At 37.8% G+C, this 16,824-nt stretch overlaps 1 protein-coding gene across 1 annotated transcript in view; it reads left to right on the top strand.

Annotated features, from left to right (window-relative positions):
* The window catches only part of CDH2 (cadherin 2), a 213,419-nt gene that overhangs the window by 158,910 nt on the left and 37,685 nt on the right, over positions 1-16,824 (top strand). Inside the window, exons 6-11 of the mRNA XM_077900337.1 lie at positions 203-347; positions 2,998-3,170; positions 11,279-11,416; positions 12,088-12,273; positions 14,548-14,801; positions 16,263-16,405. Coding sequence (XP_077756463.1) covers positions 203-347; positions 2,998-3,170; positions 11,279-11,416; positions 12,088-12,273; positions 14,548-14,801; positions 16,263-16,405 — 1,039 coding nt within the window. The remainder of the gene's footprint in view (positions 1-202; positions 348-2,997; positions 3,171-11,278; positions 11,417-12,087; positions 12,274-14,547; positions 14,802-16,262; positions 16,406-16,824) is intronic.

Genomic DNA, 16,824 nt, shown 5'->3' with positions numbered 1-16,824 from the left:
GACCTTGAGATCATGGCCTGAGCCGAAATCAAGAGTCAGCGGCTGAACAGACTGAGCCACCAGGCACCCCCTGGCTAACTTAAATTTTGATGAAGAGTAGCTTTTACTGTTTCTCTGTTCATAGCATGGTGATTGTATATTTTATCTTCTCACTTGAGACATAAATCTTTTAAATAGTTTTGTTTTCTAATTACTTTTGCAGTTGAGGGCACATGCTGTGGATATTAATGGAAATCAAGTGGAGAACCCTATAGACATTGTCATCAATGTCATTGATATGAACGATAACAGACCAGAGTTCTTACACCAGGTTTGGAACGGGACAGTTCCTGAGGGGTCAAAGCCCGGTAAGTTTGAACATAATAGTTCAGAGATTGAGGAAACATGTTATAATTCAGTACCAGTTATAAACAAGAGAAAAGGAAATCATGTGAGCTTCTTCGTGTCATTTGCTTTCATGCGAAATGATTTTAGGGAAAAAAGAAGGGAAGAGGGGAAAGAAAACGACGGAAGAGAGAAAAGAGAAAAATATCACTTCCTCATTTTGAAAAAATATACACTACGGTATCTGATTCTATATTATAGGATCTATGGGGTCCTTCCATGTTACTTTGTTTGATAAATCCGAGTGGCAAAAAGTGAGCACCAGAAGACCAGGGGCTTTCTGTTCATACAGTCCAGATTGTAGCCTATTAGCTCAAGCAGCAAGTAAACCTCAGTTAGAGAGTCTGAAAGGTACTTGGTGTTCCTGGGGTCAGGCAGTGAAGAAAGCCAAAAGCAGAGAGGGGGCTTGGAGACAGCAGTAGTCACACTGGATATTTACTTCGGGATGACCCAGATGTCTTCTGCAGCCCGCACTCCCAAACTTGTGTCATGGCAAGTGTCCTAGGCTGGAAACAGGAGTTGCCAAAGCCTCTCACCATTATGCACTGACTGATGTTTGACTAAGATTTTAGACTCTTGTACTGAAAGCTCAGTAGACTTTAGAAGAGCAAGGCTAGGAAGGCCAATTTAGTTTGAAAAACTAGTGGACAAGAAAACTAGTTGGTAGAGAGATGGGGAAACAAGAGAGTGTTTCACCAGTCTTCCTGAGATAATTTGGTGTTTAGAGAGGTGTAATTAGCTATATTATTATTATTATTATTAATGTAATTAGCTATATTATTATTATTATTATTATTAGTTTATATTTAAGAGCCTCGACATTTAAAATAGTGTTACATATTACCTTTGTCTCCTATACCAGTTTATACCTGTAGCTCCTTTATGCATATGCCAATTTATAGATGCACTGCATATGCCTTAAATTGGTACTTTTTTTTGGTCTAAATGTGCTTGTCTCTATCCTCAGAAAGGAAGTTAGGGGTAAGGGTGAGCTCCAGTGGAGCTGGAGTAGGGAGGGCAGGGCTGTGCTGGAAGTTCATCCATGGATGGCTCCTGCGGAGTCACATTCCAGAGTAGCTTTCTTTGGTATTTTAAAATACAAAAAAGTCAAAGAGTATTAAACATATCCCTACTAAAACATAAGTCTTATGAACATATTTTAAAGATAAAGAATTTTTTATATGGGGAATTTTTTGTTGTTTTTTAAAAAATATTTTATTTGCTCCTCTGTTGTTTCTAACTTTATTAAAAGTACTGCTTCACAAAAATTGTCGAAAATAAACCATTAGAGATGTACTTATTATGCATTTGATCGTGAATTTCCTTTAAAGCCTCCCATAAATAAAAGACTCAATGTTCATAAGAACTAAAGACATACCATGCATATATTTCCTGTAGTTGTTCTGTAAGATTGAGTTAAACTGCATTGTAATCAGTATTTTGATTTAATATTCTGGAATATATTTTTTGTTTTAACCATTCATTTGTTCATTCAGCAAACATTTACGGAGTTATGCTGTGTGCCAGGCACTGTTCTGACACTGTTGGTATAGCAGTGATATGCTAGTTCCTGCCCTATGGAGTTTACATTCCAGTAGGAGAGAAAAAAGCCAAGGAACAAGCAAATACACAATGAAGTTTTTTGAAAAAATGATATGGGTTGTAGAGTGGGCATATAATCAAAAGTGTCTTGCTTAAAGGGACAAACTCTGAAAAGAGATTTGAATATATTCAGTGTGATCAAGCCTTCGTGAATTCTGGGGCAAAATCGTAGTATGGAGAGGTTCTAAAGTAGAGCTGAGCTTAGAGCACTCATGAAGAAGGTAAGTTAGAGATGGAAAATTTTATATTCTAGTTCTTACAAATATCCCACAGAACAAACCTTTCTAAATAGTAACTACTTTTCTCTCTACTTCTAAATTGCACAGTTTGTGTAGCTAGTTTGAACTATTTGATTCTAATGCTTTGTAGATTTCCTTTCCAAAAAATCTAATAAATTGGAAGTCCCTGAGTTTGTTACAAGGCTCTTGTAATCTCCTAGGAAATAATGAACCACAATGCCAAACCTCTATTCAATGTACCAAAACAGTAATGCATGGAGTGATTCTTTATGACCTGAGTAAATGGAGTGTGCATCGTTATGCACACAGCTTACTTTCAGAAAGTGACTTAGGCATTGAGGAGAATCATGCTCAGCATGTCATTTTCGATATTGTTGTATAACAGAGGAAAATATGGCAAGGCGAAAGTATCAGTGGCCATAGAATATGTTGCTTATGGCATCTATATTATTATTTGCATTTTATATATATAAAGGTCTGAAGTGATCGTTTCTTAGAGTTGCAGAGTGAACTCATCTTTTAAGTCATAGAAAAAATGACTCTTTACAGATGTATACATTTTTAATAATTTTCCTTTCAAGTATCTAAACCATATTTTATATTTTTTAAAGTGAGTACTATTCTTATCAGTAGTATTTTAATTAAATCTAAATGACTACATGTTTGTTTTGAAATTAAGATTGATCAGAAAGGCAAATATACCTTTTAGGTATATTGAGGAGACCCTGAAGTGCAGGGTGACCCATTCATTTTTCATGTGTACTGTGTCTAGGAACATACGTGATGACGGTCACTGCTATTGATGCTGATGATCCAAACGCCCTAAACGGGATGTTGAGGTACAGAATCCTGTCCCAGGCTCCAAGCACCCCTTCGCCCAACATGTTTACAATCAACAATGAGACTGGTGATATTATCACAGTGGCAGCTGGACTTGATAGAGAAGTAAGCCAACCAAAAACTACTTGAATTTGTTTTTAATCTTAAAGGTACAAGGTATCACATGCAGTTTATCTCCGGGTAATAATACATCGGCAGTATTATTCAATGTCCATTTTTTAAAGAAATCTCATTGTACTTTTTTCTACCAAACTTCAGATTGGTTAAATGATGTGTGCATACTGGATAAATCATTGCTGGTCCATGTAATATTTAGTGTGTAATTGACTAAGTTAATTAGATACATCTGGTATCTAATTTTTTAAATTCTTGGCATTTTCTCAGTTTTCCCTTACATTCAGAGGTTTTTATGAGGAATTAAATTAAAAACCATGCCCAAATTAATATTTACTTGTTGATTTTTAGGGTGAGGGTGGGTAGGGGCAGAGGGAGAGAGAGCCTGAAGCAGATTCTGCTTCAAGCTTCGTCCATCCCACGACCCTGAGATCATGACCTGAGCCAAAACCAAGAGTTGAATGCTCAACTGACTGCACCACCCAGGCACCCCATCAGTCCTATTTTTAATAGACTACAAATAACGTGCATGCTGAGGTATTTTGTAGCCTCTCTGGATAGCCTGGTTTAGTAAAAGGAGTTTATCCTCTTAGTTAGAAGTTAACCCTTAACTCTAAGATTAACTTACTTAACAAGTTTGAAGACCAGCAGTGGCATTAGTTCTACTGACAAGCCTTATAGGTATAAATGGAGAAAAACAGACTTCTGGCATAATTTTTGTTGAAAAGGCATAAAATGTTGACAGCATTGAAATACCATGTAGGGTCACAGTCTGAGAGGGGATGGGTGTTTCGGGTAATTCCAAATGCTCGTCTCACTGTAACAGACCTCACCCACAGTCCTCTTACCCACCTCTGTGTTTTATTCATGTGATTCCTTCTACCAGGAATGCCTTGCCACTTTTTCTTGATCTTAAACCTTCCATTCTTTCATGTTTCAATTTAAGCCCCACTTACAGTCTTTCCTGAAAACTCTGCCTTCATGAATCCTTTACAGCCTTTCTCTAGTCTATTCTGACCAGTTTCTTCCATTTTCTTAAGAGATTCTTAAGGTCATTATTGACCATCAGTAATCATTGTGTGAGTGAATTGTCAAAGTGCTAACTCATAGACATTTGTGTTTTGTAGATTTCTGACTGAGTCAGCCTTTATAGTAATGAGACCTCAGATTATGTATGTCAAAAGGAAACATTATACCTACCGTAATAAATATTATTGACAAGGATTTTAAGACTTGGTTTTAATGATGCTTTATTTTCCTTAGTAGCATTCACTTGAGTTGGATCGAAGAAAACATTACTATTGCAATTAATTATATATGCAAATAGTGCTAGAAGCACTTTAATAAAGTACTATGAACAAATCAAAATTACTTTATTCACAACTGACCTGAGCAGAGAGCCTTACTTAGGAGTTAGATGTATGCCTATTACATCCTACCTGTTAACTTCTGGGTGTCACCGATTTTTTTTTTTTCCAGGAATTGGAAGATAGTTGAAATTTAATGTTTGCAATAGTACCTTTAGTTCAGTAAAGGGATATGTATATCTTTTCACCTCTTCCACTACTGTATGAAGTGAAGTTCTTAAATGCCAGTAAGCTCAGCATATGTGCATATTTTGTTTGAGAATAGGTGGTATTTTTTAATATTCTCTCTTGAGTTCCAGGTTGCTCACATACTGGGTAGGTATATAGCTCATCCCCCAATATGAATATTTCTCTTTCATTCACACACTTGTTGTGAGATACAGAAATAGGGCTTCATCTTGTTGGCACACAGCAGTGTTCTTACAGCAGTGAGTCTGGCTGTTTTATGACAAGAAAGAGGAATGCATCGAGAATTAAAGATAGTTTTATGAAAGCAGACTGGCCATGTTTAAAAACTAGAGCGACTGCATTTAGTTTAGAGAATGAAAGCCTGAAGTCATACCTTAATCAAGGTTAAGTTTATTTTGCAGTGGACCAAAGCTGCTGTGCCCCAACCCCAATGAAATGAATGTGGAAATGGATTAGAAATGATAGAATCATGTGTGAGCAATAGCTTCTTGACAGTGAAATTATTAAATACAACAATGAGTTAGTAGGGAAAATTATGGAAAAACCTTCCTTTTCTGAAAGTCATTTAATGGAAAAAAAATGTATCTATCTTGGATGGTTTATGGTAATTCTGCCTGAGGCCAGGGATAAATTACTCTGACTTTTTCAGGCCTCATGCAGGTCTGAGGTTCTTTTATTTCTATTAGAATTCACCGTTTTCTTTCTGTCAAAAGTAGTTTCAGTTGTCGTTCTCCCAGGATATATGACACCTACAATTGATTGAACACCTAATCATTGAAATGCTTACTGAGATTCAGTTTTTGATTTTGCTTAATCTGTAGGTTTAGAAAAATATGAGTTCTTCAGGTTTTCCAAGCCTAAAGTGAGCGGTACTTACCAGATATGCCAGGCTTCAGTGTTTTATCTCCATCCAACTTCTTGTTGTATTCCTTGGCGGCACCTATTCCTGGCACTTTCTTCTTTACACTCTTTTCTCTTTATGTCCATATCCAGCCCTTTCCGGATAAGACTACTGATGACTCACCCTTTGGTTCAGCAGGTGTTGATCCTGGGACTCCCTCTGATGGGCTATTTGACCTTCAGTGTATAAACCTGAAACCTTTGTTCCCACATCTGTTAATGGGGATAAAAATATTGCCTCCCTCATGGGATGGTTGTAGGGGTTATGTTATACAAGGTATAGAGCATTCAGCATTGTGCCCCATAAATATTAGCTATTGTTCCCCATCCCTCCACCCCCACCCCTCTCGCCATCTAATAAATCCAGCCTCAGCATCTACTGTGTGAGCCCTATCACTTTGGCTCCTTGGCATCATTTTCTCATGGCAAAGAGAGAATTATACTTCCTGTTTTCCAAGCCTAGTGATCCTTTCAGTTATGCTCCTAGCTCCATGTTCTCCTATGTTCCACTGTGTTGGTCTTCCCTTCTCTTCTAAAACCCTTCTAAAACCCCACAAGTATCTTTATGATCCATAAACATGTTGAGTCTCCCCTATGGCAGAGTGACTCTCCGGGACCCATCGGATGAGGTCAGAGCTCTTCAACATGGCACTCCAAACCCTCTATGATATTCATCCCAAAGCCTTCTTTGGTCTGACCTCCTGGGATTCCTTGCCTCCTGTTGAGGAGCAAACGATGTCCAGCACTCATACAACAACTACAAGCAATTCCTTGTACAAATCTTCTGTTTCCTTTCCCATCTCTGTAGAGCAGGGTGATCTTCAGTCTCTGAGAGCTAGTCCTCAACCCCTCCCTGGGCACCTCTAGTGGCCTCTGCAATCCCTGAGATGGGGGCAAAGACTGTGTTACATAGACATTATAGCTGCCTTTTTTTCGTGATCTCAATATTTGGTGAGGCTGATGTGCTCCTTTTTACCCTGAATAGGAACCCTGAAGAAATGTTCACCTTACATGATTTTTCTCTTTTTCAACACCGTACTCCTCGAAGGACAGCCCACACTCATGCTCAGCTCCCCCTCCTTCCTCATCTTGGTATTTGGCTTTCTGCCTGCCTACCCCACTCAGGATGCACCCTTATGCATCTTTTCTCACTCTCTAGGTGACCACTAATACAGTGGGACAATTAACAGTACAGACTCTGGACTCTGAGAGACCTGGGTTTAAATCTTGTCTCTGCTTCTTCTGGCTGGGTGTCGGTGGCAAGCTTCCTTGCCTCCCTAAGGCTTGGTTGCCTTATCTAGAACATGAGGGTTAAAAATAATCTAACTTCCTTATAGAATTATTGTGAGGACTGAGTAAGATAATATATAGTGGTAGGCAGTGTGCCTGGCACAGAGTTAGTGCTCAATCTCAAAAAACGAGGTACTTAGAATAATGGCAGTATTAAGTAAGCATTCAAAAAATATTTCGAAAAAAAAATAAAAAAAAAAAAAAACAAAAAAAAAAAACAAAAAATATTTCGGACTCCAGCCATAGAAGCTAGATTTCACAGGCAAAGGAACTGGGGCTTAGCATGTAAGAATTTGAACAGGGTCACAAACCTGTACTAATCTTCTAAATTCTCATGACATTACTGCTTAATTGTCCATCCCCTAACCCAATACACCCAAAAGCAATCTATCATCTCCCTTAATCGTGATTCCTGATCAGTTTCCTATTTCATGTGACCAGTGCCACCTCCCCAGTCTCCCAAGATGACAGTCTCCTTGCCTTTACCATGCACTGCCATCCATCCAGTGATAAATTTAGTTATCAAGTTCTGCTCATTTTACCTCCAAAATGTCTCTTGCATTCATTCCTCCCTCCAGACTTTCAGGACTGGTTTGGATGCTCCTACTGAGGTTCCTGCATATCACTCCTTCTGACTCTTACTACAGATGCATTGTACATTGCTCCTGTGAACCAGTAATATTTGCCTCCATCACTTAAGGATATCAAGACCATCTCTGGGGTCACTCATTATTTTATCCAAGGAAATACTTACATTGCCTGACATATAGTAGACATTCATTAATGTGTGCCAAACTGAGAGAATGACTGAATGCTCTCAGTTCTTCGTTCACTCATATCACTTTAGTTCAGTGTTTCAAAAGGGTGGTGCACAGGTATGATGATTTTAATGGGTACATGTAGGGAAACCTCTAGAGAAAACTGGAGATCCCAAGTCTTCAGATGCTGCTCCATCAAGTAGAGACTGCCTGGGTACAAGGATTATATTGTGTTTATTTTTACAGTTATATTTATGGCAGGTGATGCTAGTTTTCCATTTATGGCACTTTTACAATGAATTAAGTTTTTTAAAAGGGAGTGAATGTCAAGATAAATGTTAAGTGAGTCATGGTATAGAAATATGAGGATATGGCAGCATTGAGAAGATGGTGTATGAATCACTGTAGTTTGGGAAATTGAGCTAGTAGTTTATACTCCCAGTGTCAATCCAATGAATAAATAAGAGCCACCAGGTAAATAAGATGGTTTTTCCCAAACCTGGAATGATTTTTATAATGTAAGGTAAGGCCCAGGATTTTTTATCCATTTAACCCATCCAGCCACCAAATCAAAAGCATTCATCACTTGTATCCTCCCTGTCAGGCATTAGGCTGTATACTTGTGGCACAAACATTGACAAAACAGGGTCCTGAGGAGGGGCATGTGTACATGTGTACATAAGCAGGAGGACAGACCTATGGATTGAAAACAGCCATATAAACTAGAAACAGTAGTAGAGGTGTATCCTGGACCGTCCAGCAGCTCTGCTCCAGGAAAGGAAATCATCTCTGAAGTCATCTCTGAGGCGGTTTTACAGTTACATGTTTGCTAGCCTCAGGATGAAGGAAAGGATCTTGGAGCTGAGTTTCACAACCTTGGATAAATCTTTTTGTGAAGGCATGTCTTGTGTATCATAGGGATTTAGCAGCCATCTGACCTCTATGGCCATCTGTTAGGTGTCAGTAGCAACCCCCAATTGGGACAACCAGAAAAGTCCCCAGAATGGCCAGAAGTCGGGTGGCGGGGTTGGGGGGGGTGGGGGGGGTTGCAAAATTACCTCAGTTGAGAACCAGCATTCTAGCATGAGGGAAATACGAGATGCAGTGGTGTAGGATCACAAAAGGCATTTGAAAGTAAATACAAAAAGCTCAAGGTGTAGAGTTAAGTGGGTGAAAGATGATACGTAGCGAGTCACAAGGAAGGAAGGATTGGTAGCAAACAGAAGAGTTGAGATTTTACCCACCTAGAATAGGAAGAAAACATTTTTTTTTTTTAAAGCCAAGTCCTCTTGATCAGATATGCAACTAAGGATGGGAAGTCAAATTCCTATGGAATCTAAATGTCAGTCATTCAGAACCAGATGCCCAGGGACTAAATTAGGCAAGAAGCCCTAAATAGTTTGGTTGTCTAAAACAGACTGGCATGTCTTCCTTACTAAATGTAAGAACATTTTACCAACCAAGCATTTGAAAGTGGAGATTATATTATTTACCAGGTCGGCATTGTTTTTTTTTAATTTGAAGAGACATTATATTTTAGAAATAACAGTGTTCTTTTGTAACCTAAAGATTCTAAGACTAACTCGAAGCAGTAGGAAATTTCACATATTAGCTACTGATCCAAGATTTCAGCTCAATGGAAAATTGTATATATTATACTTCTATAATTTTAAAGTAGACATTATAATTTAAAAACAGACATTAACAAAGAGTTATATTTCCATACAATATCTGTGTGAGTTTATCTTTCTTAACAATAACAACAAAAAACCCTCTTCCTTTATTTTGAAAATATTCATCTGCTTCTGCAAATAGCTAACAGAAATGGCATTTCAAAGTCATAACAAAATTTTATTTTCATGATCTTCAGCTGGGAAGCTGAACTGAGTGCCCTAAAAAATTCTCTCACTAACCATGAGAACATTAAGCTGAAATGACACTTGATTGGGAAAGGAAATCATTGAGAAATATTTTAGCCTACGTAAGCATTATGGTGAGGTGTTACGGGTTAAGAAATATTTAAATGGCTCGATAGCACTATTCCCTTTGTTTCTTTCTTTCTTTTTTTTTTTTTTTTTTAGACTCTAATAGGTGTGATACTTTCTTTTTTAGGAAGACAGATAAATAATTGCTTGAGTTTGGCATTTGGGTGGACAGAGACTTAAAATCAAATGTGTGGGTTTGGCTTGTTCTCCTACCCGTTTCTTCTCCCTTGCCCTTCCCACTAACAACTAAATCAAAAGCTACAGTTTGTGTCTGTTCTAGCCAAGCTCCAGAAATCCCTTCAGAATGGCCATTCATAATGTTAGCTATATTTAGAATCAGGGAAAACTGTACTTTGCAGTGACAGTTTATTTTTGTATGAAGAAGTGAGTTTTGTTGTTCAGAATGTTTTAACATTTATAAAGAAGATCTATATTTTTTATCTGTGCCAATTTCCACAGAGATTTCAAATGACTTTAGAAAATCATTTTGGTTAGGTTATCCTCATATAAAGTGTATTTGTCAGCAAGTGCTATAGACTTTGCAGACAGTCTCAAGATACTCTCTTAGATACAGTGCAACTTAATTTGGCTCCCCTTTTAAAAATTCAATTTGAATGAGGTGCCTAAGTGTCTCAGTCCGTTGGGTATTCGACTCTTGGTTTTGGCTCAGGTCGTGATCTCAGGATCATGAGATCAAGCCCCTGCATCAAGCTCCATGCTTGGCTCAGTCTGCTTGAGATCCTCTCCCTCTTCCTCTCCTCCCCTTCTGCCCCCCCTTTCTCTCTCAAATAAATAAATTTTTTTTAAAAACTTCAATTTGCAATTTAAAAGCAGTGGTACCTATTTGGTAATAACTGTCTACATGCAGATGTAACTATGTCCCTCATAGGTATGTGGGCACAATGAGTGTTAGGCCAAAGTGGCAATCTGTTGAGTATGCAACTATTAAGTGCCACTGTGTTCCTTAGTTATGACTGAGGACATAAACATAAATCCTTTAATTAGGCTTTAACTTAATTTAAGAATATATCTCTCCTATATAGTTGTGAATAATATGTACTAATGGGAAGTAGGAGAAAATACTCTATCAACCCTGTTATAATGGAGAGACCATATATGAGAATATATTAGAATAAAGTATACTCTGTAAAATAATGTATATGAAAAAATATATATATACACACACACACACTCTATCAGGATTTTTCATTGTCTTTAATATTCTCTAAACTGGGTAGAAACTAACAGATGAGAAAGTAAACACAAACCGAGTGACTCGAATGCTTGATCGCAGTGTTGTGAAGTTCAGGTGAAAGGAGAAGGTTGAGACCAGATGGAAGTTTCAGCTTCTCTGTGAATTTCACACATGTGCAAATGCGATCTTTCCCGCAAGTAGAGGTGAAAATATACAGTTGTATCTCCCTAGACAGGAACCAGACCTGTGCTTCTCAAGTTAAAGTCAGCTTCACTTGGGAAATTTCAAGAATGTTAATCGGAATGAAAGATGCCGTGCTTCCTATGTGTAATAAACAGCTATTTACAAAACAACTGCTGTATCTTCTTGAAGAATTGGTTTCTTCTAAGGCATTATTATCTTTTTGTCTTTTTAGAAAGTGCAACAGTATACATTAATAATTCAAGCTACAGACATGGAAGGCAATCCTACATACGGCCTTTCAAACACCGCTACGGCTGTCATCACGGTGACAGACGTCAATGACAATCCTCCAGAGTTTACTGCCATGACAGTAAGTACAGACTGTCACTCACAGAACTTCAGTCTGTGGTCCATCACTGAGAAGTTTTGTCATGAATAATAAATGCACTAAATAGAGGTGGAACTTGCTTAACCTAATTATAGACTGGCTACTCGCTCAGAAGTTTTCTCATTTTTGAATGAGGCACCTAAGTCATTTGTTTCCTCCTAGTCTCCAAGTCCACTGATGAAGTTGTTAAAATATGCTACCGGGAAGAAATGGCCTAAAAATACTTTGTGCTGTTAAAACAAAATATTTGTAAATATTTTCAGGCGCATGAAATTGAATGGATACTACATGACTGATTTATGCAACTTTGTGAAGCATTTTTAAATATTATCTCTTGAGGAGAATTCTCTCCCTCAGATGAGTCCTTTTTCTCCAACTCTACATTAATCACTCATATACTCACAAATGGACACTAATTTTAATATTAATGAAACTGTAACATCATTTGGGAGAAATTTTGACTGCTAAGAAAAGTTATAGTATTTTTAAAGTTAAACATAAATGCTGTGATTACCTGCATTACTGATTTCCTCATTTAATGTGGGTAATAAAGATTTAATGGGGCAGTAAAATCAGGGCTGTGTGGGCCTCAAGACACCCTGTCCTTCACCGATCCACGTCACTCCTCTGACTGAGGTTTGTTTTTCTTGTAGTTCTATGGCGAAGTCCCTGAAAACAGGGTAGATGTCATAGTAGCTAATCTAACTGTGACTGACAAGGATCAGCCCCACACGCCGGCCTGGAATGCCGCGTACAGGATCAGCGGCGGGGACCCTACAGGGCGGTTTGCCATTCAGACGGACCCAAACAGCAATGACGGCTTAGTCACCGTAGTCAAAGTAAGTGCCACTTGGGCCTCCGATCTCTCCAACAGGCACTCTGCATTAACCATGCTCCCTAGCCCATAGTTCACTTTTGAATCTTAAGAGTTTCTTTTCTTTCAAACATCTTTAAATCTATATATTTTGAGGAGTCATATTTGTTTTATGCTTTTGCTTTTATTTTTGTTTTTTTTTATAGTTTACTTTGAGGCTAGATTGAGCCTAACGTAGATATTCTCACATTGTCCCTGAAATACGATTGTATTTAAATCATTCTGGACAATTTTAACATTCTGAAGACAAGACTGTCCTCCACAGTGTTAACTGGCAGTGTAGTGAGATGTGTTGTTGATATAGCACATCCTGAAATATTGATCACCAGTTGATGGCTTTTAGGAAAGATGCCCCACATCTGCTACTCCTCAAGGTACTTTTTTGAATATTGACTCAGAGCACAAACCAGAAAATATCACAAAAGTAAAATGGAATGAGTAAAGACGAGGAGGGCCTACAGTTTGAAAACGTTGTGAATATATACTCCTGTTTTTAAATGCTATATTCAAGCTTTTAGGAAATTAGTTCTAATCTTTAATCGTCTAAAGCAAAGCAAAAGCAACACGGAGTGCTGGAAGCAAGGGGATGTTGACTTCCCGTGTAAGAAATACATAGCTATCATCATTGTAAAGTGCCTTAATATGAACATACCTTCCTTCGAGCCCCCAGTGAAGACATTTGATTCCTTGCTTCCCATCCCAGCACGGTTGATTTCTAAGTGAACCCAAATGGGGCCATGCATAGAAAGGTGCTCTGGGATGTCAGCTGCCTAGAATTTTATATCTGTGTGAGTAAAATGAGAATTTTCCCCAGGAGGTGTGTGCTGGATATTTCTCCATACAAAGAGCTAAGTGACCAAGAAGCACACCCCAGGCCCCGACCATCTGTGTTCGAATCCCAGCTCTCCTTTCAGTAGTGGTGTGAACTCGGCAAGTTGCCGAACCTCGCTGAGCCTCGGGTTCCTCATGCAGAAAGTAGGGAGGATAATAAGACCTAGGTCTTAGCATCATTCTGAGGGATGAATACATGCATTTAAGGACAGAATTGCCCATGCCATTTAGCATAAATAAATGCTATGTCATGGACTTTTCATGTAGCTAATGAAATTAGTCAAAGAATTCTATCTTTCTGGCTTCTATACTGTCCTGTTTAAAGTAATTGAGATGGGGAAGTTGAATTGGTGGTTTTAGAGTGAGAGAAGAAAAAAGTAGGTGTTTGAAGGTTTTGAGGCAGTGGTCTAGGGTAGAAAATTGGATGCTGTTCGTGCTAACAATGTGGCTTTCTCATTAGCTTCGCTCTTAATCCATCTGACACCACCTATGATGGCATGAGAGCTCTCCAAGCTCTGTTTTGCAAATTCTTATGGCACAGTGATGTCTATCTGCACCTCCACTAGAGGGTGATCAGGGGAAATCAAGAGTGAGATGAAAGTCCAGTCTGATCACTTGCTCCTGATAACTTTTCTCTTGACAGTAGGAGCCAATGGAACTGTGGAAGTTAATATTTACATTATGGGTTATTTGTGCATTGCCTTTATCTAGAGTGTTGTTCTCAGATTTGGGATTTTTACAGACCAGTAGAACACTTAAAAAATTGTTTTGGGAGACAGCCAGAGTTTTAGTTTGCTATTTGTAAGGGAAAAACAAAAACAAGAGAAAAGCCCCTTCCACCTACAAATGCTTTTATTTTTCATAAGTGTGTGTGTACATGTCTGTAATTAAAATGTGTTCCAAATTATGAATGATACTTTTAAGTAGAATTAAGTTTTTGCTTTATGAAAAAAATGGATTTTTTAAGTTGGAGCTTTGTGCAAAGTTCTCGTGCATGAGAAGTGGTCTTGATACCAATGTTTGAGAGTATAATCTAGACATTTTCAGGTTCTCACTTGACCTCAGATTGTTTAGTATTTTTGGTTAACGATGCTGTTTTTAAGAATAATCAAGTTTTAGATGTAGCTGAATGAATGCAATCAGTGCAATAGTAATATACATTATTTTGTGAACCTAAATCTTTGAAATACCCAAGATTCACAAATATCTTACACAAACAGGCTCAATTGTGATAAATATTTCAATCATTGACCATGCTAATGCATGCTTCCAAGACATTTGAGAGGAACCTATGGTGTAGTGAATGAAAAATTAATGTTTTGGAAATAGAGTTGAAAAGAAGAATAAACTGCAGAATGCAAATATACTTATTTCCTACAAAACATATGGTTTCCTTTTTTTTCCCCAGCCAATTGACTTTGAAACAAATAGGATGTTTGTCCTCACGGTTGCTGCTGAAAATCAAGTGCCATTAGCCAAGGGTATCCAGCACCCTCCTCAGTCAACGGCAACTGTGTCTGTCACAGTCATTGATGTGAATGAAAACCCTTATTTTGCCCCAAATCCCAAGATCATTCGCCAAGAAGAAGGCCTTCATGCTGGGACCATGTTGACAACGTTCACTGCTCAGGACCCAGATCGATATATGCAGCAAAATATTAGGTATCAAACGCCATGTGTAGCTTTAAAAAAATATACTCTATGTTTTATGCTGTGCACAAAATGTATTTACCATTTGAATGAGAAATTTGAACTGGAACTGAAACTACTCATTACAGAATTCTTTTTAATTCCTTGATGAAGCTTTCTATCAGTAAATAGATCAATGAGCATATTAGATAGGAAATAGAAGAATGGACCCACTCATGTATTATTTGAAGAAAAAAAATGTTCCCTGCCTCTTTTTCTTCTGCCTCCTTTTATCTTTTTATATTTCATAATAATTTAGCCAGTGCTATGATACCAAACATTGCAAAAGTTTTCACTTCGAGTAAATAGGGGACTCTCAGAAGCAATAACATTGATCTCTTCTCCACACATCAGGAAAAAAAAGAAAACTCATGCCAAAAACAAGATATAAGAGCTAATTATTTTTGCCTTTTACCTGCATGGTAGTTATAGGACTTATAAAATATATCTGTAAAGATTTCCAACCTCAAGAAAATCTAATTTATCCTTCCTGATGAGGGAGTAGACCGTTGGCAGAGCATACCCCATATGACTATTATCCATTGCTGGTGATGATAATTTTTTAAATTAGCTCATATTTTATTTAACTTCTTTCAGAACTGCTGCTAACACATAATTGCATATCTTATGCATTTCTCTCTACCTTGATATCAAGATAGATAAATATCTAATTAATAGGCATATTGAACTCCTACAACCTTTTTCCTTTCAAAACATAGGATATTTTTTCCGATCTGTATATTGGTTATCTGAACTTGAAAAGCTTACCGTCCATCCAGAATAAAAAGGAGTTGAAGCTGGTAAACCTACTGATGCATCCAAATATACTTTATATGGATGGTGGGACTTTCTTTGGAGAGTGTAGTTCTGAGGTTTGGCCCAGTGTGGGAGGTTGTGGTAGGAATAGGTATATAGGAATCTCCTCATTATGATCTCATCTCCACCATGATAAGTTGGTTGTTTTGAGTGTGTTCCATGATAAAAAAAAAGATTCAACTTCTGTTTATAATGTCACTTAAGTCTTATATATTAGGGCTACCATTTACTGAGAAGGAATAGTTGAACTATTTTATCGACATTATTGCTATCCACTCAACTAGGCAAGAACTTAAACAGAGGTATCTGTCAGTAATCTACAGCAGGGAGACTGGACGCCCAGTCTTTCCCCTCACACTCCTATTTGATGTTCCCTGAATGCCTGCTCATATGCAACCTTTATGTGCCTCTCTAAACCACTGTCGCCAAAACAAAACAAAACAAAAACACACCACAACTGCCATGGAAATACTTCTCTGTGTTTATTCTGTATTTTCAACCATCATCTACAAAAAACACAAATTAGTGAGCTGGTGACATTTAGAATTAAACCTATAAAATATGCTTTGTTTTTAAGTATATCAAAAATTTAAACTTACTAATGCTTTCATTTTGTAGATACACAAAATTATCTGATCCTGCCAATTGGCTAAAAATAGATCCTGTGAACGGGCAAATAACAACAATTGCCGTTTTGGACAGAGAATCACCAAATGTGAAAAACAACATATATAATGCTACTTTCCTTGCTTCTGACAATGGTACGTAATCAAATATGTTCATTGTATTACCGCGTATGTCATTAAAGAGAGTAGAGCCTGAACACGAATGCATCATCGGGAAGTGAGGTTTTCTCCCAAACTCAATTGTCTAGAAAACTGACCTTTATTAAGCTAAGGCCCATATGTCTATTTTCCATTTCCACTGGTGTTCTCACATATTCCCTGTCTTCTGTAATGAATGTTCCCAATGTCCATACAACCTCCATGATAGCCTCCTGTTGTGACAACAAACCTCTATAGTTCTTCTGCTCTCCTGCACATTGACAGCTCATTACTGCAAGATGAGTCTAGCCTTGTGCCTCCGTGGCCCAGACACTGGTTTTTGAGGTGATCTTTTTATATTTCCTATGACCAGTCTATTTGCTGACATCAGTTGGTCTGTCTCTAGCATTATTTTC

Source organism: Canis aureus, chromosome 6 (assembly GCF_053574225.1).
Source record: "Canis aureus isolate CA01 chromosome 6, VMU_Caureus_v.1.0, whole genome shotgun sequence".
Classification (NCBI taxonomy): Eukaryota; Metazoa; Chordata; class Mammalia; order Carnivora; family Canidae; genus Canis; species Canis aureus.
Note: the sequence above shows the minus strand (reverse complement) of the source record. Positions and strands in the feature narration are given on the sequence as shown.